The 25,161-nt window shown below is 47.1% G+C and overlaps 1 protein-coding gene across 3 annotated transcripts in view; it reads right to left on the reverse strand.

The window, feature by feature from the left end:
* Window positions 1–216: 216 nt before the first annotated feature.
* PDLIM2 (PDZ and LIM domain 2) overlaps window positions 217–25,161 on the reverse strand; it is a 57,178-nt gene continuing 32,233 nt past the window's right edge. For 2 of the 3 annotated variants that reach the window (XM_053367033.1, XM_053367035.1), the window contains exons 4-10: window positions 23,806–23,875; window positions 19,996–20,189; window positions 18,425–18,497; window positions 9,992–10,155; window positions 5,290–5,435; window positions 4,310–4,430; window positions 217–1,141 (exon numbers count right to left, since the gene is read on the reverse strand). In XM_053367033.1, coding sequence (XP_053223008.1) covers window positions 946–1,141; window positions 4,310–4,430; window positions 5,290–5,435; window positions 9,992–10,155; window positions 18,425–18,497; window positions 19,996–20,189; window positions 23,806–23,875 — 964 coding nt within the window. In that variant the 3' untranslated portion in view covers window positions 217–945. The remainder of the gene's footprint in view (window positions 1,142–4,309; window positions 4,431–5,289; window positions 5,436–9,991; window positions 10,156–18,424; window positions 18,498–19,995; window positions 20,190–23,805; window positions 23,876–25,161) is intronic. The other variant, XM_053367036.1, reaches the window with a different exon arrangement.

Below are 25,161 nucleotides of genomic sequence, written 5' to 3' on the forward strand. Positions count from 1 at the left end.
GTGCCTCAGGTTAAGAACGGTTTCAGGTTAAGAATGGACCTCCGGAATGAATTAAGTTCGTAAGCAGAGGTACCACTGTAAGAGACTCTTGTCCTGTGTGCAACTGCTGAGGGGAGGGTGACATGCTGTTATAAAACCTTAAAATGGAGCTGCAGAGTGAAAAGACTCTCCTTTCTCCAATCCCCTTCACGCCGGCACAAGCAAGTACATTATACATACATACAACATATATATTATATTTCATATAGAGATCTGGCTGATTATTTTATAGAAGCTTTACAGAGAGTCAGTATTCAAAGCTGCATCCATGCCCCCCCAGTACCTAGTGCTTCAGTGACACCCCTAATCTTTCCTCTTCCATCTCTACATCGACACAGGACAGGTGGCAGCTGTGGCGAGAAAGAGGCGCTAGAGACGCAGAAGGGAATAACATGGCTTAGCTACCCTGCAAGCAGCAAGAGCCACTTGGGTTTGGCTTCCACTACCCATGGGACAGGGGTGGGCAGGGGCAGCACCACTGCGTTCCATGGGGTGCCCCAAACAGACCCTCTGCGGGCACAGCTTGGCAGAGAGGAAATTTTGGCTATTCCTGCAAATCATCCCTCCAGAAGATGCTTAGTGCCCAATGTGCCCAAGCTTGTGCTATGGAGACATTTGCCCTTCTAAGAAATAGGCCAGAAGCTGAAAATGCCATTTCCCTAGAGGGGCTCCCTGCCTGTTCCCTAGATCCCCGAGCCCTTCTGGCTTCCTCTTCCCTGTATGTCTCAGCAGGCAGAATCCTGGCTGGCTGGGATTGTGCATGAAGCGAAAGGTCTGATAGGCAATCGAAAAAGGCCCAGGGACGCCTCTGGAAGTCACACGGACTAGATGTTGGGAAGAAGCCTCCAGGGTGGAGGAAACACCAGCTTCCTTCTTGCTCGTTCTCCTGCATGCCAATGGCGCAGTTTAGGACTGGGAGTAGACGGCTGTGACAGGGCTGCCCCCTGCTGCCCCCTGGTAGCGCTGGCGGGCATGCTTCTCACAGTACATCTCTTCGCCAACCCAGAAGTGGCCCCGCATCTTCAGGTTGAGGCCACAGTCGGTGCAGATGTAGCAGGAGGGGTGGCGGTAGCGGTTCTCTTGGATTCTCACTGCCTGGGTCCTGCAGGAGACACAACCAGTGCAGTCAGTGAAACATGACTCAGAGGGGAGTACAGATATGACTGGCACCTGATGCAAACTCTGGAATCTGGTGCCCCATTAAAATTTAATGTTAGCATGTTTAGAGCAAAGTTTCTAGCCCTCAGGATTGTGGAGAAAGTATTGAGAGCATGGGGCAGTGCCAGGAGCATGGGTTGTGTTCAACTACATCCTACTCAAAGTAGGTACATCAAAATTAATGGATCTAAGCTAGGTATGTCTTAATTTCAATGGGTCTACTCTGAGTAGGGCTAGCATGGGACACAACGCAGTAGATTTAGTTACTTTTGTCATATTAGCCACAACACAATTTACATATAGACACACAAGCATGTGTTATTCTGTGCAAGAGTCTCCCCCAACATACACTGCCAAACAAAAGACTGCCACCATCATTTATTATCATCATTTATTATCTTGGTTCGGCCCCCTTCCCCTTTAAACAAATGACTAGGGCAAAATCTCTCTCAGCACTGTGTCCATTCCAGGGAGCCTTCAGCATCCTCCCCCTGCTCATGGAGGGCCCATTTGGTTATCCTGGGCAGAATCAGGCAGGTAGGGAGATATTTTGGTTCATGGAGTCAGTAGAAGCTTTCCATTTCCTTGCCTTAGGTACACGCAGTGCCACAGCCAAGCTTTTTCTGTGTCTCTTTTCAACCCAACAGAACAACACTTTTCTTCTTGCTTCTACGCTGTCCCAAGATGAGAACCAAAGTTTGTTGCACCTTAAAAATGAGTTACACCTTCATTTCTCTCCAATATATAAAATTGTAAGGAGTTGGCATGCTAGCACTCTTGTGTGCATGTGCAGCCAGCCGTGAGTGACAGCTCTCCCTTCCTATTGTTCTCCCCTGTAGGTGTGAAGGGAGGGAGCAGCTTGGGTGGGCAGGTGTGTGAGCGAGAGGAAGCCAGCGAGCTCAGGAGAGCCTGACATCGCAGCCGAGGGGAAGCCAGGAAAGTCTGAGGGGGTGTGATGATGCACACATGCAGAACTTTGCCTGTGAGGGAACAGCTTTGCTAGGCATGTGGCTGAGTGAGAGTGGCAGCCTTGAGGGGAGCCTGGGCCCCTGCTGAGGGCTAGGCAGACAGCAATGCCTTTCCCTTCATATATGTGAAGGGGCACAAGCGCACGGCTGACTCACCCATGAGGCAAGGTGAGGCAACTGCTTCAGATGGCAGGAGACACAGTGACAGCAGATCTATCCTCCAAGGAATGCACTGCCCACTGCTGCTGCGGCAGTGGCAGCAACATCTGTGACACACTCCTTAGAGGCCAGATCCCCCCCCCCCGCAGCCCCCTCATGTCCCCTCTACAGCAGCCGCTGGGTGAAGAGGAGGCACTGCTGGTCTGCTCCCAACCTTGTTCCCAGTGTAGATCTTTATTCTCGCCTTGTTCCTGATGTAGATCTTCCTCTCTGGTGGGGGAACCATTTTGAGGTTTGCCTCAGGTGCCAAAGTGGACTGAGGCAGCCCTGTGTGTGCAAAGGGGCTGCAGAATAGAAGCTGGGGGGGGGGTGCAAGAGAGAAAGATGGAGAGAAGTATTAAGTTGCCTGTACATGTGTGCGTGGGTGTGAGAGAAAGGGGGTATGAATGTGTGTCTGTGAGGGAAATACCTTTTTTATGTGTGAGGGAGGGAGGGAGGGAGGGAGGGAGGGAGGGTGTACCACATCAGGTTCCTTGAGTTGGAGTACCAACTTAGATCAAAGTTAGACCTTAGTACCAAGCGGTGTCCCATCTATGGAATGCCCTCCCCTTGGAAGGATGACTGGTGCTGACACTTTTGCCAGGTAAAGACCTACCTGTTTCCCCAAACTTTTGTGGGGTGCAAGTATGTATCTGCCACTGCAATTAAGAGCCACAGGTGGTGCCATTTCAAGGAGGGCGTCATTATTGAATTTTTAATAGGTGTGATATGTTTTCGCTTGCTCTTTAATTGTCTTTAGGATTTGCTTTACTATTTACCTGGGATTACATGATGAAGGACAAACTATAAATATCTTAACTAAGTAAATAAACCTTTGGAAATGTAATCAAGCACCCTAACCATTTGGCCTCCTTAGCGCAATGGATGGAGTGTTTGCTTTGGGTCTGGTTCAGCCACAAAAACTTATTCAGCAACATGGGACCTGCCACTCTCTCTCAGTCCCACCATCTCAGGTGGTTGTTTCAAGGAGAAAATGTGGGAATGTGCTGCCCTGAATTTAGAGGGAGACTGGGGGATACAAATGTAATCAGTAATGAAAAGCAAAGGTAGTAGGACCCATATTTGCCCATATATTTGCATATATAATGGCATATATTTTTGTTACTGAAAAAATTCTATGGCATTTCCACTGCAGTAAACAAAAAATTCCCAGAAGAGTGCTTTCTCTGTGGCAGAGCCTAAATTGTAGAATTTCCTCTCCACAGAGATGTGTTTTGCTTCAACATTGCATAGCTCCCACTGTATGCTGAAGACACTCCTTTTCACACTGGCCTTAGACACCCAATACATATATTTTGGGATCCACTCTATTCTTCTGATTATTATCTTCTGATTGTAAAATGATTTAACCACTTTCAGTATTGTATTTTTATATTGCTATAATCTACCCTGGGACCATACGGTGAATGGCAGGTAAAAAATTTCCTCATCATCAATGCCATAATAGTGTACACATAAGTAACCCCAGACCTTTTTGGCAATTTCCCTACTCTTCAGCCACCAAGTTCATTTCAAAAGGCCACAGTGAACTTTCACAAGCTCCAAATTGCAGTTCTGGCCTCTGCCCAGAAGATGGCAATGCATAACTGGTCCCTACTGTGGTTATAATACCATGAAAGTGTAGAGTGGCAAAGGTCTCCTCGGATTCAGCTACATTCCTCACAACAATACGTTTTGAATGCGTTATAAACATCCAACACCAGATGGTGCCAGAGAGCAAAAAGGAGTTTATATGTATTTTTACATAGGCTTTCCCCCCCTTTTGTTGTAACGATTTAATTTCTGACTTATTTATAGTGTTTTTAACCTGTGTCTAGATCCACCCCCGCTCTGCTTATGGCCAACAGCCCATCTCTTATCCCTCCAGAACAGCACCAGGCACCCCTTCCACAGCCGCGTCCCATCCGAGGGAGAGAAACACTCACGTGATGCTGCTGCCACACTTCTCACACACATGCAGCTTCTGGGCGCCGCCGGCCATGGAACTGCTGACCGGCTTCTGTGCGCTGGGAGACAGCGGGCTGGGGAAGTGAGTCACGGAGCCCCCTGCCAAAGCAAGCAAGAGGGCACATCAGGATTCAGAGGCAGGCTGGCAACAGATTCTAAATAATGTGCCGCCCTGTGTGCATCTCCTCAGAGCATTAGTGTGTTTCATGAACCTTCTTTCCAGGTAAGTGTGTATAGGATTGCAGACTTAATCTAATGAAGCAAAATTTTCATCATTCCCACAAACCCCTCAGTATTAATTGCCTTTTAAAAAGCATCAAAGCCAGATACATTGTAAACTAATAAAGCCATAGATAATCTACTAATGGTCAGAAGGAAAATGCAATATTTAATGTTTTCTTTATTTCCCTTCATAACAGTACCAAAACAGACTCTATCACAAACAATTCATTCACAGAGTAACGGATTAATGTTTGCCATCAACAAGTTGTGGGCAGAAGGTCTCAGGTTCAAGCCCAGGTCAGGCTGGGAGAAACCTCTGTTTGAGATCCTGGAAAGCCACTTCCAGTCAGTATAGATAACACTACAGCTAGATGGACCAAGAATGTTACTCAGCATTAGGCAGCTTCCTAGGTTTCTAATTTTTAGTTGATTAACCTGCTAATTCAAAGTTGCAGTCCTGTACAGAAAACTTGGGCCACCTGTCTCTTGGTCTTTGCCTTCAACTACAAAAGTATTCTCATGGACTCACACACAACCTCAGCATTTACCGGCGCCTCAGATGAAAAAAAGCAAAAGTTTCAAGCAAACAGTTTGGGACAAGAAGACAGACCAAACCAGAAGCATTAGGAAGTATTTCACACCACATTTTATGGTGGTGGCTGCATTTTGCCTGCGACTCCCAAGTCCAAAGAAACACAATTTTCCTGCTTTCCTTCCCAGCCACCTCGACCCTCACCTTTTTCATCCAACTCCAGAGCTACTTGGAGCAAGCGGAAGGTGCTGGATTGCCGCGGCAGAGCCCTGGTTTCACGATTTTCTTGCATCATTTTGTAGACCTCCGAGTCCCCTTCCAAATGGCGCATGGCTGGCTCTGTATCCAGACTGGAGAGAGAGAGAGAGAGAGAGAGAGAGAGAGAGAGAGAGAGAGAGAAGAAATGCAGCCAGTCAGTTCTGGAAGAGGAAAAATACCTCAGGCTTTTTATAGCCCAGGAGGACAGGACAAACCAGTCTTCCATCACCAACATAATTCTGCCGAGCTTTCAGGAAGAGGTGGGACCAGGAGAGATCCAGGAAGAGGCACACCTGAACACTGTTTCAGAACAACAGGGGCCTCAGTAGAAGGATGCAGGATTCCAGAGGGTTTGCTGTGAGCAGGCGCAAGGAGAGAAATGGGAGCCTTTTCTTCTTTCTTCTATCCCATGTTGCCGCCTGAGGCGAAAGGGGAGGGTGCTGCCCCACCCCCACCCCTGCCCTCACCAATGCCTTGCTTGCTGCCCCCCCAGCCACAGGAGAAGTGAGGAAAAGTGGTGGTAGTGGCAGAATCACAGGAATGTAGAATGGTAGAGCTGGAAGGGACCTCAAGGGTCATCTAGTCCAACCCCTGCAATGCAGAAATGGTGAGATGGAATGTCACATGAACTCCGCAGGGTGTTGCCCGAAGCTGCCGCCCCTTCTCCTAACTTCTCTGGTTGTGGCAGAAGGGGCGGGTGGTGCCTGTAGGGGCCCCTCGAGATTCCATTGCCCGAGGCAGCCGCCTCAGCCCACCTCCTGGACGCACTGGCCCTGGCTCCAGGTAAGCCAGGACTTCAGAAAATGGAAATGGTCCCTTCACTGACTCAGAGAAGCATCCCAGCCCCTCCTCATTTCGAGTCCTGGCTGTGGAGTTGCCCTGCCAGCCCCTCTCCTAGGACCCCTTCGCCACCCTGGTGCCCTCCAGATATTTTGGATCACAATTCCCATCAGCCCCAGCCAGCTCACCAAAGCAGCTCCCCTGCGAGTGAAGGTGTTCTCCTGGCCCCAAGCCCTCTGAAGTCTTCTCAGACAAACATACCTCTGGGAAAGGGAGCAGAGAGCAAGAAGCAGCAGGAAATGTCCCACCCTGGGAAGGAGGCTCCACCTGCTGTTTCCAGGCAGGTATACTGACCCTCAAGGGCTCAGTGTTTCAGCAGGGACTGAATCCTGCTCCCCCTCACCTCCAGAGAGATTTCCTTTCCTGCTTGCCTGTCTCCAGACCTGATCAGGCTCACTCTCCTGAGAGTGCAGGTACAACACGCCCTGCCTGACACACCTGCCCAGCCTCTAGACTTGTCAGCAGCGTCAAATTAACCCTCACCTGCCCAGCCTCACAGCAGGAGAACATAAAAACATAGGGAGAGACTGCGGAGTCAGGCAAGTGGTCCATCTTTCTCCAGCACCCTGCTTTCTCAGTGGCCAGCGAGATGCTTGTGGGAAGCCCCCAAGCAGGTTCTGAGCACAAGAACCACACTCTCCCCTCCTGGATTTCCCAGGAACCGGTATTCTGAAGCCGGGCTGTCTCCAACCATGAAGGCAGAGCTGCTGGCAGACTTGTCCTCCACGGAATTGTCTAATCCTCTTTTAAAGCCGTCTAAGTTGGTGGCTATCGCTGCCTCCTGTGGGAGCATGCGCTGCAAGAAGCACTTTCTTTTATCTGTCCTGAACGTGGATGTCCACACCTTCTAGTCTTATGAGAAAGGAGACAAAAAGTTCTCTCTCCACCTTCTGCAGGCAACGCACAACGGTACAAGCCTCTGTCACAACTCCTTCTTTCTAATGCTTTCCCTGAAGAGCAAAGTAGGCCAACGCCCTGCTTCCAGGAAAACGAGAGATAAGCTGTGTATACATCACCTGCTTAAAATTCAGCAAGGTCATTCTTTTTCACTACATTTCAAACCACATTTGCATATTGTGTGTACATTGGCACAGTTTGATGTGTATGTTAATCTCCCGCTATATGTTCATACCAGGGGCTGAGATATCTTTACCCTGTAAGCAGTTCTCAATTAAGATCAAAGCAGGTTTGGGGGGAAAACACATCAAAGTGTAGCATTTCACATGAAAGGTCAGGACAGATGTGCCTTGTGGCCAATGTGTGTTTTCGTGGCTTCCCCAACCAGCAGCGGGAAGGGTCTGCATGCAGAGTCAACAGGAGTATATACAAAGCCATCTGCCTCTGGTCTCCACCTAAGGAAATAGCCTGGGAACAATAGTGAGGGTCTGTGGGGGTATTTGTAGAATTTGTATTCTAGGCAGAGAAAGCAGAAACCACCCTAAAGTTCTGGCTGAGTTTGCTGCTTGGTGACCCAGGGAGAGACTCTGGCTGTGTTCACACACTTGTTTACTGTGCATTCGCTGCATAATGTGAACACTCCCTAGAACTGCATCAAAGTGGTTTGCCTGGTTTTTTTTGGGGGGGGGAGCTAAATAGCTCCCCTCAAAGTAGGTGCTGTGATTTCAGGGAGGTTTGGGACTGAAATGTCTGCCCCACTTCTCAGGTTGCCATTGCAATTTTTTTCAGATGGAGCCTGGGACACTGAGGTGGGGGGCGAGTTCCTGCTCAGAAGAATCCAACCGCTCACCCCACTCCTTTGGCTCAGAGGGTGTTTTATGCGAGGACAACAAAGTCCTTTCTGCCCCTGTCCCAGATCCAAGAGCAATTTTATTTTGAGAACCTTTTGCAGGCTGCTTGGAGAACTTCTTGAGGCTACAGAAATAAAAGAAGCAGCAAACAAACAATAAAGCAGGGCCCTTGGTCACCCTACTCTACAGTTGCTTGGTGGAGAAGACAGAGGGATGTGCATTGGCAGTGGCACTGCCCTTGAACTCTGACCCCCAGCCACTCCTGTCTGCCAACACCACAGAAGCCCATAGAAGCAAAGAACCAATGTACATAGCTGTCAACTTTTCCCTTTTCTTGCGAGGAATCCTATTCGGAATAAGGGAATTTCCCTTAAAAAAGCGAAAACGTTGACAGCTATGCGGCCTGAAAGGCAGGAATCACTCTACCAAAGTGCAAACAAGGTTTCTGTGTTTTGAGAAGTACCTGCTCTGCTAGCTCTCCTTATATTGAATGCATGAGCCCTGGCACCTGGAAGCACTCTTAAGTGTCATTTTGGTCTGGCAGCTTCTCATACATTATTTCAAAAATTTTCGGAAATAGATGCTTCCAGGCAGTCCATTTACAGTGGTACCTCGGGTTACATATGCTTCAGGTTACATACGCTTCAGGTTGCAGACTCCGCTAACCCAGAAATAGTACCTCGGGTTAAGAACTTTGCTTCAGGATGAGAACACAAATCGTGCTCCGGCGGCGCGGCAGCAGCGGGAGGCCCCATTAGCTAAAGTGGTGCTTCAGTTTAAGAACAATTTCAGGTTAAGAACGGACCTCTGGAAGGAATTAAGTACCGTATTTTTCGCACCATAGGACGCACTTTTCCCCCTCCAAAAATGAAGGGGAAATGTGTGTGCGTCCTATGGGGTGAATGCAGGCTTTTGCTGAAGCCTGGAGAGCGAGAGGCATCGGTGTGCACCGACCCCTCTCGCTCTCCAGGCTTCAGGAAGCTATCCGCAAGCCTTGCAAGCCCGGCGGGAGTTCCCGCGGGCTCACAAGGCTTGCGGGCAGCAGCCTGCAGCCCCGGCGAGTGTCCGCAAGCCTTGCACGCCCGGCGGGAGCACGCGAGGCTTGGCGCGGCAACCTGTCGCCCGAAGCACGGGGAGCCCTCCGGAGGGCTCCCCGTGCTTGGGCGAGTGTCTGCAAGCCTTGTGCGCCCAGCGGGAGGTCCCGACGGGCGCACGAGGCTTGGGGCGGCAGCCTGCCGCCCGAAGCACGCGGAGCCCTCCGGAAGGCTCCCCGTGCTTCGGGCGAGTGTCTGCAAGCCTTGCGCGCCTGGCGGGAGGTCCCGACGGGCGCGCGAGGCTTGGGGCGGCAGCCTGCAGCCCGAAGCATGCAGAGCCCTCCGGAGGGTGCCCCATGCTTCGGGCAGGTGTGCGCAAGGCTTGGGGCGGCAGCCGCGGCTGGGGGGGGAATAATTTTTTTTTATTCATTCCCCCCCCCCAAAAACGAGGTGCATCCTATGGGCCGGTGCGCCCTATAGAACGAAAAATACGGTACTTAACCCGAGGTACCACTGTATTGAACATTCATCCTGGTTAGTTTGTAGGGAGATTAGACTTTGTTGCCTATCTAAGGAGCACTCACTCCGATTCGTCTGCAGGAAGGACAGATGACACTGAGTTTAAAGCAAATGTTATCTCACACTTTTGCACTACCCTGTCACTTTCCTTATTGCAAAAGTCTGATCTATTAGGGAAATGGGTTAGTTCTGTAAATGAAATCCAAAACAGTTTTTATTGTGCAACCTTTATTTGATATAAATTGTAAATTTTAAGTCATGTTTTTTATTAGGACTTATTTGTATTGGATTAGATTGTTCTAAGGTGTGTTGTACATTTGTTGTACATTTTGTTGGTTCTTCAGTACCAACAAAACCCTCATGTATCTAAAAAGAGGGTATACAAACTAAAAGTGGTGATGATGATGAACCTGAATCGGCTGCTATATGACTGAATCCCACCCCAAAACAGACAGTCTGAAAGCATCCTTAGCCACTAGGCAACAGCAGGTAAGCTAGACAGATTACCTGTAACGGCGCTGGTAGGAAGAGGAGTTCCTGTCCTGGTCCTTCCTGATCTCCCATGGGCTGCGAGGTGAATATGCTCCAGGGGACGGAGATCCATTTAATGGAAGCAGAACTGTAACTGGAGATCCACCAGAGCGCCTGATGCTCCTTTGCTCCTGCAGCTGGTGCAGAAAGAGATGGGGCTGGGTGTAAATGCATTCTGTAGGAAAGGAGTGGCCCAAGGAGCCTCTCAGCCTCAGGAAGAGATTAATTGACCATCACACATTATGGGACTTGGCCCCATAAAAATAAGCAGTTGCTACACAACCCATATTGCCAAAATAAGAGGAGTATACACAACCAGGGGTGAGTGCAGCCAAACAATCCAAATTCAGCACCAGGGAAAACTGTGTAAATGACACAAATTTGATAAAATAATGGTGGGGGGAGAAGAACTGAGATAGAAAGACATAGACAAGAAGTTTCACCCCTAAGCACAGGAATCTAATTCAGCTAACTTCCTGGTTTTGTAGGTTTTTGAGGTTGAGCATGAACACCAACCTGTCAAACATGTTTTTGGGCTAGAAACTTGCCTGTGTGGTGTACCAGTTAAGAGAGTTGGACTAGGACTGGGTAGACCCAAATTCAAATCCCCATTCAGCCACAAAACATACTGGGTGACCTTGGGCCAGTACACACACACACTCTCAGCCTAACAGACTTAAAAGGGAAGTTATGAAGATATAGCTTGGGTGGGAGAGAGAGCAATGCATGCCCCCTTGAGCTCCTCATATGAAAGATGGGATATAAATGCAATACGTAAATAAAATGCTAACACAGCGGTGGGCACACAAACAAGCCGAGATTTTCTTGCAGGTTAACTGTGTACCTAATATCACAATCTGCCTCCGTGGAATTGCAGCACACTCAATCCCCAACAAACTCTCACCCTCCCTCTTACACACACGTGTCGGAACAAGATCCTGAAAGTTTTTGTCCATCATCACCACTACAATTCCCCATTGTGAATCTATCCCCAAAAAACATGCTTGCAGACCAAAATACACACTGCTGGCAGCAGACTGCCCACCCAGAAGATATGTTCTACTCCTCTGCCATATAATACTGGAAGGAGGTCACAGTCAAAGGTGAGTGTTAAAAACAAAAGGTAATTAATACATTGCTACCTGAACTGAAGAAAAGCTGGATTCTTTTAACTATGTGCATTTGCATCTATTGGGATATTTTGTAAAAAAAAAAAAAAAGTTTTGCTAGCCACAGGGATAGGTGAATCATGGGAATTATGCAAAGTTCAAATTGTACAGTCTCATGAGATACTTTGCACCTCCACTTTGGAGCCAAACTGATCCAGCAGATGAGACTTTGTCTTATGTCTGGGAAGCTGAGCCCCATGTCCATCTTGGCAACAGATCATAGAATCATAGAATCATAGAATCATAGAGTTGGAAGAGACCACAAGGGCCATCGAGTCCAACCCCCTGCCAAGCAGGAAACACCATCAGAGCACTCCTGACATATGGTTGTCAAGCCTCTGCTTAAAGACCTCCAAAGAAGGAGACTCCACCACACTCCTTGGCAGCAAATTCCACTGTCCAACAGCTCTTACTGTCAGGAAGTTCTTCCTAATGTTTAGGTGGAATCTTCTTTCTTGTAGTTTGGATCCATTGCTCCGTGTCCGCTTCTCTGGAGCAGCAGAAAACAACCTTTCTCCCTCCTCTATGTGACATCCTTTTATATATTTGAACATGGCTATCATATCACCCCTTAGCCTCCTCTTCTCCAGGCTAAACATGCCCAGCTCCCTTAGCCGTTCCTCATAAGGCATCGTTTCCAGGCCTTTGACCATTTTGGTTGCCCTCCTCTGGACACGTTCCAGTTTGTCAGTGTCCTTCTTGAACTGTGGTGCCCAGAACTGGACACAGTACTCCAGGTGAGGTCTGACCAGAGCAGAATACAGTGGCACTATTACTTCCCTTGATCTAGATGCTATACTCCTATTGATGCAGCCCAGAATTGCATTGGCTTTTTTAGCTGCCGCGTCACACTGTTGGCTCATGTCAAGTTTGTGGTCAACCAAGACTCCTAGATCCTTTTCACATGTACTGCTCTCAAGCCAGGTGTCACCCATGTTGTATTTGTGCCTCTCATTTTTTTTGCCCAAGTGCAATACTTTACATTTCTCCCTGTTTGGCAAGAGAGTGAAAGATGCCTTTCACTCTCTTGCCAAATCCCTGTCTCAGCCTCAGATCACCAGTGGAATGGGAACAACAGTGTCACACCTTGTTGTGAAGGTAGCAAACCATAAAGAATGGAGCTGCTCTGTGAAATCAGAAGTGATAGAGCAGAACAGCAACGTTCATTGTTGCAATAGTCCTCCCGTGTCCTCTCATGGCTTTTAAGGACCGTCCACATGATACTTCATCGTAAGGAAACTCTACAAGCAATTTGGGAGGGTCCCCAAGGCAAGATGCACTTTGCATTACAGCAGGGCAAGGAGTCATTATAAGCTTGTTCTGAGGATACACCGGGAGAGTTGTACATTGAATGGGGCTAAAGTTAAACAGGTTAACCCTACATTGAACTCATTTCCTGCAAGGGTGTGTGGAGGGTGCAGAAGAAGAAGTTTGCACATTCTTGTGTCCATAACTCATCCTTGAGCTAAAACAATCAATGCCTAAAGCCTTTGGGTGGACACATTCAACCGCCCAACAGAGTGATGTGTTGTCCAAAAATCCTTTCCACAACCTTCACGCCTCTCTGTTTCAGGGCATGCACCAACCACAAGGGGGAGCCCCACACCTTCAAAAGACACTTTCCAGCTGCTAATTGGGAAGAAGCAGAACAGATGAAGGGGAAGAAGGGGGCACAGAAGCGAGGGGGCCAGTGGAGAAAGAGAAGGGTGGAAACCTGACTTGGGGCTCTTTGCTGCGCCCCCTTTACACCGACTGTGGCAACTAGGTGCTGAAAACATGACTGCCAGGAGGCAGCCAGGCAACGCCATCCCTGCTGAGCCACAGTTGCCAGGAGCATGGTGCCCAGACTGCAAGCAGCAGCAGGACTGAGAAGTTTTGGCCAGAGCTCCAGGAAGTGAGCATCAGTCAGGAGCACCAGAAAGGACCCCACATCCTTTTGCTTTCAGGGAATCTCCAGAGCTCCCAGAATGATATGGGCATAGGCTTCTATGCAGGTATCCCTCCCACCCACCCACCAGTCTTTATAACACCCCAGGCATGCCAGCTCTAGGGGGCAGAGGTGTCTTCAGCCCCCTCAATATGTGTTTGAAGGGGGTCCACCCCCCGCAATGTTGAGGGGGCCCGGCCCAATGTTGCGGAAGACTGCACTGGTCAGGAGACTGTGTGACGTCATGCATGCGCAATGCACGCCAGGCCCCCAAAATATTGGGGGCACCTGGCGCCTCTGCTGCACCTCAGCATAAATCTCTGGCTCCCTGGGGATACTTTTGCCCAGCAGAACTGAGCTCCTTCCGCTCCACCCTTGGCATGTGCTCCTTGCTCAGCCAGCCCTGTTTTGCACCAGGCCCCATCCATCACCAGCAGACGGCCTCCAGAACGTTGCCTGTGAGGGAATGTGGCCCTCAGGCTGAGCAAGGGCCCAGGACTGCCTGCTGGGAGCCTGAAGGGCCCTGCCCTGCCTCTCTCCACCTGGCCTGACAGGCTCCATAAAGGGCTGGTGCCGCTCGACAGAGAGGGCTCCTCTTTTAACATTGCTTTTATTTTTTATCTATGTCATTTTAAATTGTTATTGATATTAATGTTGTATTTTTAGTTTTAGATTTTATGATTTATGTGGAAATGTTTTCCATTTGGTTGTGTACCTTTTGATGTGTTTTATTTATTGTTTATGACCTTTGTTATGTTGGTAATTATGTAAATCTTGTCATATTGTAAGCCACCTTGAGCATTGTTTTAACTTTGGAAAGGCGGCATACAAATAAAATGATGAGGATGGTTTGGTAGATCCCTGGTCCAATCCAACAGAAGGCTCTTGACAAGATGCACCACAGGGGTCACGAGTGGCACAGGCTGCAGGAGCTGCTGCAGTGGAAGACCACGTGCTTTGCGTACAGAAAGCAGGCAGCCAAGTCCTGGGCGCCTCCAGTTAAAAGCATCAGGTGGTGGGAGAGGCCTCTGCTGACGACCCTGGAAAGGCCCTGCCAGTTGGAGTGCAAGGTCTCCCTGGATGGCTCAAGACAACTTCTTCTCCTATGTGGCAACACTTGAATTGCTGGGAGAGGTCTTCTGGGGATTTAGAGCACAGTATCACCAGTAGGTGAACGGCAATGTTACCAAACTCTCTCTTTCCATCCCATTGCAGCGAGACTGATGAGGTTTCTGAGGCAATTCTTGAGGTTAGTCATGGACTGGTTAGGTCACACTGGGCAGATCAGAAGGGTCCAATCTCTTGCAAGCAGATCAGGATGAAAGCTCAATGAACAGGTTGTCTGTGTGCTCCCAGCCCTAAGTGAGGCAGAAGCTTGGGCAGAACACACTGAAGGGAAGGAAGTCTCTACCCAGCAATCCAGGGAAAGTCACCAGGACATAGATAGGTAAGAGCAACAGGCACCATGCAGAAACACATCCCACATCCCACCCTTCCAGTGTCCTGCTGCTCTTCTGTTCCTCTCTTCTGCTGTGTGACTTCTACCCATCTTTCCCCACCCCCAAGCAGCTTGATATTTGGAAAGCTCGGCACTGCTGCTAGCCCAAATGATAAAATTTCCTTACCCGCTGCATCTGCTCCTGTTTAAAGGCCTTGAAGATGGCCTTCCTAACTAGAAGCAAATGTTTTGGGAAGCAGCAGAGTGCAAGGGAATTGATAGGAACACAGCAATCAGTGTTGCGTAGGATCTCCATTCTCAACAACACCACACCGACCCAGCGAAGGGAAGATTTCCCCTTCCATGCCAGTCTGCTCAAAGGAGATTTCAGCTGGACCTCAGCACGCTTCTTTTGCCCTCCAAGCAAAGACTTGGTTCCTTGGTTCCAGAGTGCCCACCCATCTAGCACACAGAGACACCGTCAGTTCCAAGGAATAATGAAACCCATGCAAAGATCCAGCCTAGGCCTACATACCATTCCATGGAGCTTTGCTAAGTGACTCCACTGGCCTAACTTTGGAGACCTACCAAACACAAACACACACATCCCCAAACACATTTAAGGTTGCCAACTCTGAATAATAATAAAAAATAGTCACAAACCCTCATGCTTTGGTAGAGCCTGGAAGACTGGGGTTAGAGCTAGGAGACTGATGTCAGAGATGGAACAGAACCTGAGGTTTACTGCTATGCCTTTTCAGACATCAGGGCAGGTTACTCTGCAGAAGACAGCATTACTGATCAGGCCAACAAGAGAAAGACTGATTGCCAAGTCTAAGAAGCTTAGGCAAACATTGGAGCAGAATGGCCCATCAATAGCATTAGACATGATTGTTAAATGAAGCCTCCCTTTTCCATAATGTCTATCACTGTATGAGAGTTGCTGGGGCAGCAACAATGTGGGGAGCTACTGACTTTATACCCTGCTTATTAGCTTCCTGGAAGCACCAAACTAGTCCCGTGAGCTCACTATAGAAAGACTCTGGCTCTTTTCATAGGGATGGTCCATTGAACTGTCCAAGCCAGAACACGAGGGCTGGCCCAAGACAATTTGACCCCTGAGGCAGACCACAAGTGGCATGGGTGAGTGAGCATCTATAGCAGGAACAAGGGGTGTGTGTGCGGGGGGGATGGGGAATAAAGATCTACAACAGGATCTGCTGCCCCTTGGATTCTGCCGTCTCAGCTATGGGCCAGCCTTGTAGAAGACACATGCCTAAACATGCACCCACCTGCCAGTAAATCTTTCTTTGCACCCAAACTTTCCAACTGTGAACACCAGGAAGAATGGAAACAGACTGACAGCCTGCAGCTGGTTCCTCCTTAATTTGGGGGTCACGTAAGAAATGCAACACTTTTAGGTTAATTACTGCTCTCTGCATCTGAAGAACTGCACTGCCAAGGAATTTTTCTGGGGAAAATAAGATAAGAGGAAACCAACGAGGCCTAAGCCTCATTTAACCACCCTCCAACACTCAAATCTCAGCCCCCACCACTGATGCAACCGCTGGGTGGGGAGGAGGCCACCCAATGGGGCCAAGAGCTTAAGCAAATAAATGCGAAGAAGGAAAGAAAAACATGACAGAGAAGCCAAGGGGTTGAGGGGCTGGGGCAAGCCAGGTGCCAGCTGGCAAGCACTGCGCTCTGGGGCCAACCTCCCTTCCCAATTTGGGCTTGAAAAATAGGCCCAGAACATAGAGAAAGCAGAGGGCGGGCGGCCCCTGGAGCCAAAGCAAGCAAACAAACAGCAGCACCCAGCCCAAGAGCAACAGGAGAGCGAGATGCCAGGACACATGGGCAAGGAATCAGGAGGCTCAACAAAGACCATAGGAAGAGAGGGAGGACAGGGGCATTCCAGAAGGATCACCCAGGGAAACTGGCTAGGAGGCTCACTTGACAGGTCCAGAAAGGTCTTGGCATCTGTAGCATGTCTAGGGAGCATGAAAGCATCCTGTAATCATTATTAATGGTAAATCAACCTTTGTATAGTACTTTTGAGTCTCACCTGCACTAGCTAGGTGTAATCCATACAAGAACCTTGCAGGTAACTTGGAATTATTAATCCCATGCCACGGGTGGGGGAGGCAGAGAGAATGGTGTGTGACACCAGCTCACTCTCCCTTTGCTTTACAACAACCTAAGACTAATGGGTTTGGATTGCAGGAGTGCAGAGGAGGGCTTTGCTAGTATGGAATCCTCTATGACTACCAACTAAATCTAACCTGAGCCCTATTAAATGTTAAGACCAGCCTGTCTGGTCTTAATTCTGTGAATATCAGGATTAAATTGGCCAAAGGTAGTGGTGATGAGCTTTATATTTTAATGTGTGTGTGTTTTTTTAATGTTCTGTTGTGGTGGACTGGAGTGGGACTTTGCTTTTGACACCCACCTAAAACCTTCAGGACAGTGCAGCCCAAAAGCAAAATCCTGCAATTTAAATTATGCAAACAAGGCAGACCTGCTTCAATGAACTTAATTTACATGCTTCATTTCATTGCACAATCTGGAACTGTCCCCACCCCCATCTCTCTCTCGGGATTCACAAAAAACATGGGTCCAAGGAAGAGAAAATATTTGTGTAAGATAGACAGAGAGGGGGATAGGATGGCATGTGTGTGCATTGCAGGGGGCGGGGGAGGGAAATACTGGAAAATGTTCCTATTGAAGAGGCCAGAGACAACCTGATCACCAAGGCCCCTCTGGTTTTTAAGCATTTAAAAAGCAAAGCACTGCCCACATATTGTTAAGTTCTCAATGCTATCATAAAGATTAAAATGATGATGGGCTTGTTTCAAAAAACCAGAACTATGCAAATTCTGTAGAGTTTAGCCACCGCCTGCACTGGAAGCTGTCTCTTTCTCTTTCATGTTCAATGTGCCATGAGAAGCCATAGATCCTCTGTGCATATCCACACCTGCGGCCTTTTCAGCTCTCACCCCAACTATAAACAAAACTGAAGCACATGTCACAGAATAATAGAATCATAGAACTGTAGAGTTGGAAGGGATTCCGAGGGTCATCTAGTCCAGCCCCCTGCAATGCAGGAATCTCAATGTCAATTTGTTCAATAGAGAGAAGGCTCACAATTCCTTCTCAAAGAAGCAATTGAGAGATACAGTACCTAAACAAAATGGAGCTAGAAAATGGCAAGAGGATCCTGCGAATCTCTCTCTCTCTCTCATTCTCTCACTGTCTCTGATGCCGTTGCAAGTAAAAACTCAATATAAATTCTTGAAAGCTATGAGCTGCTGACATTACAGGAGATGCTCAGCTGAACAGTGTTATAGGCTCCACTGCAAAGCTGTCTCAGGAGTGAGGCTTTGCCACAGAATACAAGCTTCCCCCCCAAAAAAAAAAAATAACAACACAAGCAGGTCCCTTTGGCAAAAACAGTCAGGGGGATTGCTTTGAATAGACACTTTAATAGATCCCAGGAGGAAGGAGGGGCAAGCAGAGCATTTGTGAGGCTGCATCACTTGCCAACACCCTGCCTCTTGTGTCCATGAGATGCAGGTAGTGCCTCCCCAAACTGGTTCTGCCTCCCCAGCTCCCAGCTGTTGCTTGGAGACACCAGGTAAAAACAAGCAAACACCCATAGCCAGGTGTGCTGCTAACACACAGCAACACGTGCAACAAAGCAGATAAAAATCAGAAGCTAAGGAGAACACAGCCCAAAGGGGGCAGCAGAAACAGGGCTCCAGAAAGCACACTTTCAGGACAGGGTTCATCCCCAAGCATACAGCAGCATGGATACATCGATGGTCCTATACAGGCATTATCCCCGGGGCTCCAAGGAGTCTCATAAGCATCTTTACCTGCTTGCTGCTTGAATGCTGCTGCCCATAGGGTTCATCAGAGATTCCCAACGAGCTCTCCAGAGAATGTAAGCTGAAAGGAGAACACAGATATTACAGTGAATATCTGCACATTACAGGGAAGAAGTAACAAATAATTATCAGTGGCCCTCTAGATCTTGCTGGACTACAACTCCCACCACCCAGAATTTTGTTGACAGTGTTCACACACAAACACACAAACACACAAACACACACACACACAGAGAGAGAGAGAGAGAGAGAGAGAGAGAGAGAGAGAGAGAGAGAGAGAGAGAGAGAAACATGATGTTCTTTTAGGAGGGAGAAAACCCAAGCTACTGTGAAGAGTCCCAAAAGGCTCTCTCCATAATGGAGTGCACTGGGATCTGAATGCACCCTGACCAACGAGAAAAAGATATTCTGGACAGCTCAGTGAATCCATCAACTCAATGTACAGCAAAAATGACAAAGAAAATTCTATATTAGAAAGAAGACTGAAAACAAAACAAAACAACATTACAATGTTAAAATCTATGGGGCATTTGGAATATTGTTGGGACACTTCTGGTCACCACATCTCAAAAAAGATATTACAAAACTGGAAGAAGATAAAGAAAGGGGCAACCAGATTGAGCAAGCGGAAAGCATATCTTTACAAGAAGAAAGGATGAAGCATTTGGGGCCTTTTAATTTAAAGATGTCCAAAGGGGACCTCAGAGTTGCTGATAAAATGATACCCGAATGAGAAAAAGAGAGACGCTGGATCAAGACCAGGCATAGGCAAACTTGGCCCTCCAGATGTTTTGGGACTACGACTCCCATCACCCATGACCACTGGTCCTGTTAGCTAGGGATCATGGGAGTTGTAGTCCCAAAACATCTGGAGGGCTGAGTTTGTCTATGCCTGATCTAGACACATCAAAAAAGTGTTTTAGGAAAACACGTAAATCTCAAAGTGGGAAATCTCCACTGCGCCATCTGGTGGCACAGTGTTATAATGTATATAAAACACTTTTTTAAAAAAAACTAATGTAGCTGAGTCCAAAGATTAGACTCTCCCACATGTACTAGAATTGGGGATCATCCAATGAGTTTGATTGGAAGTAAATTCAGGTCAGACAAAAGAAAATATTTTATACAATGCATCAGTAACTTATGGAATTCACTGGGATGCAATGATTTAGGCTGTGTACATATCCATGTTTACTCTTCACCCAGTGTGCTTCCACTGCTGGTTCGGGAAGTGGCGTACAGATGACATTAGTCACAATCCATACCTTTCCCGTATCTATCCTGTTGCTTCTTATGAAATACTGTGTTTTGATGCATTTTCCCAAACACCCCTTTCAATTCAAACGGAGAAAGAGAGTGATCTAGCTGTGTTTTAAACCAAAGGGGGTTGCAGCTGCTATGACTGGCCATGGAGATTCCATTGGACTGATGCAGTAGACCTCAAATTCCAATGTTTTGCAGGGAGGACTCTTGCCAGGAAGAAACCCACAAACATGGAGGCATCTGGCTGCTTACAGGAAACAGGAGGCAGAGTCACATGGATCAGGATTATTATATACCTGCGGCTGTTCACCACGGATTCCCCTCTGTCCTCACTGGGTAGGTCAGGCCTCTGGGGACTGTATGGGCTACCAGCTCGGTATCCAGGAGATGAAGGAGAGTAGGGACTGCTGGGCCGTGGACTGATGGAGGCTGGGCTGGAGTAGGAAGATCTCACTGAGTTCTGACCATCATCTCTGGTTCTTACAACATCCTAGAGGAGAAGTCCATAAAAAAACCACATCAAGACAGATAGGCTGCATAGGTAAAGGTAAAGGGACCCCTGACCATTAGGTCCAGTCGTGGCCGACTCTGGGGTTGCGGCGTTCATCTCGTTTTATTGGCCGAGGGAGCTGGCGTACAGCTTCCGGGTCATGTGGCCACATGATGAAGCCGCTTCTGGCGAACCAGAGCAGGGCATGGAAACGCGGTTTATCTTCCTGCCGGAGCAGTACCTATTTATCTACTTGCACTTTGACGTGCTTTCGAACTGCTAGGTTGGCAGGCGCAGGGAACGAGCAACGGGAGCTCACCCCGTCGCAGGGATTCGAACCGCCGACCTTCTGATTGGCAAGTCCTAGGCTCTATGGTTTAACCCACAGCGCCACCCGTGTCCCTGATAGGCTGCATAGAGACACATAAATCTGCTTTATTACTGGTCCATCTAGCTCAGATCATCAGACCAAGTCAGATCATTGGTCCATCTAGCTCATAATTGTCTACACTAAATGCAACACCTCTCCAGAGTTTTAGGCAGGGGACATTCCCAACCCTACCTGGAGATGCTGGTGTTGAACCTGGGACCTTCTGTAGGTAAAGAAAATCCAAGTGACACCACCTATAGCCCATAATAATCAACATTAACTACTCTTTGATGGTATCTCAAAAGTTAATGAACAAGGAAGTTTTCCTCTACCTGCTTTAATAATAACACGAGTCTTGGCTCAGCCCTGTTTTGTTCCCATGCAGGGTTAGGAAAGTTTGAAAGGAATCAATTCTGTGGGAAGGACCATCAATGTGATTACTGAGGCAGGACAATGCTGGCAGAGCAGCAATCACCTGTCAGAGCCTGCCCATGGAACTGCTTCCTTTCTCAGGTTATCAGAAGTGTCTGGGAACGGCTAGGGCTCAGTGACTCATCCCCCAACCCATTAAGGATTCCATGGCCATTTCCTCAGGTTGTCAAGTTGTTGTAAAACAAGATTTATATAATACTTAACAAAAATCTCTAAGTGGTTTACAAGAAACAGTTAGAAAAAAGAAAACAATAATAAAACCAGACTTTAAAAGCAAACTTTGGAAAATACACATAAAATTTATAAGCACATAGCTAAAATGAACACTTAAAAAACCAATGTACATAATAAAATTACATGTCTGCATTGGCTTACATAAACAAAATAGATTTTAGTTGGTGCCAAAAGGTTTTAAGTGAGTGTCACTTAATGTCTATTTGGCACTATGTGCTATAAAAATAATGTTAATAATAATAATAATAATAATAATAATAATAATAATAATAATAATAATAATAATAGATGAAAGGTACACACCCAGCATTAACTGGCAGAGAGTTTTGGAAAATGGGTGCAGCTACACTCAAGTAACAAATTGGCAGCCAGAGTAGACATCTCAGCAACATTGTAATATGCTGCAAGAGTCTTGGTCTTATTTTTGAATAAACTTTCATCCCATGGCAGCAGCTGAAGTAGTGCAGGAGAAGACTACTATCAGAGAAGGACCTTTCATAGGGTGCCGCTGCCAATCAGAGTGAAAACTACAAAGGATCTGAGAAAAAGATTGTATGTCAAAAATGTAGGTGGAGAGAGATGGATGCCCAGGGGAAGAAGCCCTCAACATAAACCTCTTAAGCCTCGGCTTTCATGGAAACAGAAATTCAGCAACAAAGGCAAGCAGAGGCCTGTATCCGTGAATGACCCATAAGCACCTGAAAGTTTGTTGAAGAGCTGACATTCTCAACAAACTGAGATGTAATGATACATTTCCATGTATCACCTATATTCATATCCTGGCAGAGATACGTGATCACAACTCAAACCACAGTATGTGTTTTTTGGAGTACGTGTCTCACGTTGGCCTCTTTCTATGTGCACATGTGTCTCTGTGTGTTTAACAATAAGAGATCCGAATCATGGATCTGCTACAAGTGTCTTCCCCAAACCGGCACCCTCCAACTGCCATCAGCCCCAGTCAGCACATTGGGAAAGGCATGTCTAGTTACATCTTCATTCTGACCAAACTTAACAGGATATAGCATAGAATTTTATTATATAAATACTGGAGATATCAGGCTGCTTTTTCCAATTTGTGTTGGAATTATCTGAAAGCAAAGCAGTACTGGAAAGCTATCTGTGAAATGGTTGAATTGGGGTGTTTTTTTAACAGATCCTTTAAATGTTTGGATTGAAAGTGCTTGATGGCTTGCTGCCAATAGGAAAACAACCAGTTTGGCAAATACCGTATTTTTTGCTCTATAGGACTCACTTTTTCCCTCCTAAAAAGTAAGGGGAAATGTGTGTGCGTCTTATGGAGCGAATGCAGGCTGCACAGCTATCCCAGAAGCCAGAACAGCAAGAGGGATCGCTGCTTTCGCTGCGCAGCGATCCCTTTTGCTGTTCTGGCTTCTGGGATTCAGAATATTTTTTTTCTTGTTTTCCTCCTCCAAAAACTAGGTGGGCCTTATGGTCTGGTGCGTCTTATAGAGCGAAAAATGTGGTAATCACTGCAGCTAAAATTGGTTGAGTGAGACACTGGAAAACTGACACTGTTCTGTCAATTGTAGGATGGCGAAGGAAGATTCTTGATATGGATGAAGGAGGAAAACTTACATAATTATACACAGGCAAATAAAGAAAAACATTATCCCAAGATTTGAGTTAAATGAGCCAGGTATAAGGAATGTTGGAATAGATAACACCCATCAATGTTTGTGTTGTCCAGTGGTTTTCACTTTGTGCCTATTTGTAATGCTAACTTTTAGGAAAAAGGAATATCACAGCCCTGATCTCTATAGTATGGCAGAAGAGGGGCAATATCAATGCAGTGGGGGACGGACTTCTTTTTTAGACCAAAGGCTGAATTCCTAGTTGGAGCACATGATAGCGGTAGCTGGGGCAGCGGAGGAGACTTGTATCTTTGCACACAGTCCAGCTGTGGCCCAGCGAGCAAGTTTCCACACCTGCAGCTCTCCATCAGGGAAGCAAGAGGCCAGTTCAAGAGCCCAAGGACAGATTCCCGCTAGGCCAAAAAACTGGAGGCAGTTATGGAACAGGTTCAGTGAGAGGTGTAACCCAGGCAGGAGGTGTGGCCTGTGAAGAGTTCTGAGGGCCAGGTAAGAGGTAGCAGAGGGCCACACTTAGGTTAGATATGTATTGATGGGTCAAGGGAACAGTGCCCAGCTGCCTTTCTGTATGTGAAGAGGAAAAGAAAAAGGCCCCCCTGAGGAAGATCCACTTTGCCTCAGCTTTTCTTGCTCTGTGGAAGGCAAGTAAAACCATTTTATTCCCGTTAAATCATTAGCTCTCTTAATGAATTGTTACGCAGCACAGTTCTATGTAAAAGTAAAACCCACTGGTTTATTCCCTAGGTACTATTTTCTAAAGTTTTATCAGATGTATTTTTTAATATTCTGTCTTGTTTTAATATTTTAATTGTATTTATTGATGTTTTCAAATCTTTGTTAGTCACTTTGACAGAAATATGGGGTGTAAATTACTGACAAAAAATACACACATAAAATGCATGGTTCAGGATGCCCCACCATATACTTTAATCTAGAGACTTGGTGTCAGAAGCAGAGGGGTGCTCACCTGAAACCGTATGGACAACAACTCTGCTGAACTCTCACCATTTGTCTGACTGGGAGAAAATGGTTGAGACCTGGAAAAGAGATGAAGAAGATTGATAGGGAACAAAATAGTCAGCGGGCTAGCAATTTCCTTGACATCTGTGCTACTCAAAGCAACCACCCGCAAGGCCTTATAAGCAGGTGACCCCTCCAGTCTTGCAGTGAATCCAGAAGAAAGTGCATCCACAGGGTTCAAAGGTCATTGAAGAATGAGATTCTGTCTCTAACCCTAAGCTTGTAGAAGTTGATACACTTACTGCAAAACATTCTAAGTGGTTAACATATTAATCTATAAAATGTACTCAAATTACAAATGGAAATTTAACACATAGTATAATATCTTTTTAAAAAATGACATCTAAAAATTGTGTTCCTAGCTATTATGATTACAGGAGCAGTATAATTTTTATTGTGTGATCAGCATAGGTTGCAAGCACAATTAATCAAGGAAAACACTGAAAATGTGTGACCAGTTTCTACTCAAATCTGAGGAACCAGGGGGTAGTTTTATTTTGGTATGTGCTGATTTCAAAAAGTGTTAAGATTTCTGGTCCGGTGTGTGTACCACATCCCCATTTGTACCTTGAGTAGCCTTACTTTGCACCCCCTCCCATGAACACACACACACACACACAGAGAGAGATTGCTTCTCCCACAAAGGGTGTTCACTATATGGCTTTCAAATGAGGCACAGATGGCAAGTATGAGAGCTACCCTAATACTGCTGCCCTCCCACCAGGATGAACAGAGAGCTGCCCTCCCATATAGGGATCAAAGCAGCCTTGTACTACCCCCAACTAACCTCCATCAGAGGAGGTGCTGGCTCCAGCTGCAAAACAAGGGGCACGGTTGGATACCTCCCCTGCCCCCAATCCCAGACTCTGAAATTGGCGGGGTGGTCAGAGAGAAGCGGCTGCCTTTATATTCTCTCAAGAGGAATGCATCTGGGGCTTTGATGTAGCTGGAATCTGGAATTCATTAAAGGGAATTAAATCAGGCAGGGGAGGGTAGGCAGTGCAGTGAGATGGGGATGAGGACAGAACGCAGAGAGCAAAGGGGATGACAAATAGGCGGGATATGGCACAGTCCACAGGACCACATATTTATGGTAAGCATGCTTCAAGGATAGTCTGTATTCTTTGGGAAGTGGGTGGGGGGAATATTTTCCAGATAGCAGTCCAAGCCCAGAGGCATTTATTGCCACGAAAAAGAAAACCACAATTACTTGCAAGGACTCCATAAGGTTGGCACCAGCTAGCAATGAGTTTCCCAGTCATTAAGGTGTATGAATATGCAGATAGATATCTCACATGCATCA

The sequence above is a fragment of the Podarcis raffonei genome, chromosome 15 (genome assembly GCF_027172205.1).
Source record: "Podarcis raffonei isolate rPodRaf1 chromosome 15, rPodRaf1.pri, whole genome shotgun sequence".
Taxonomy (NCBI): Eukaryota; Metazoa; Chordata; class Lepidosauria; order Squamata; family Lacertidae; genus Podarcis; species Podarcis raffonei.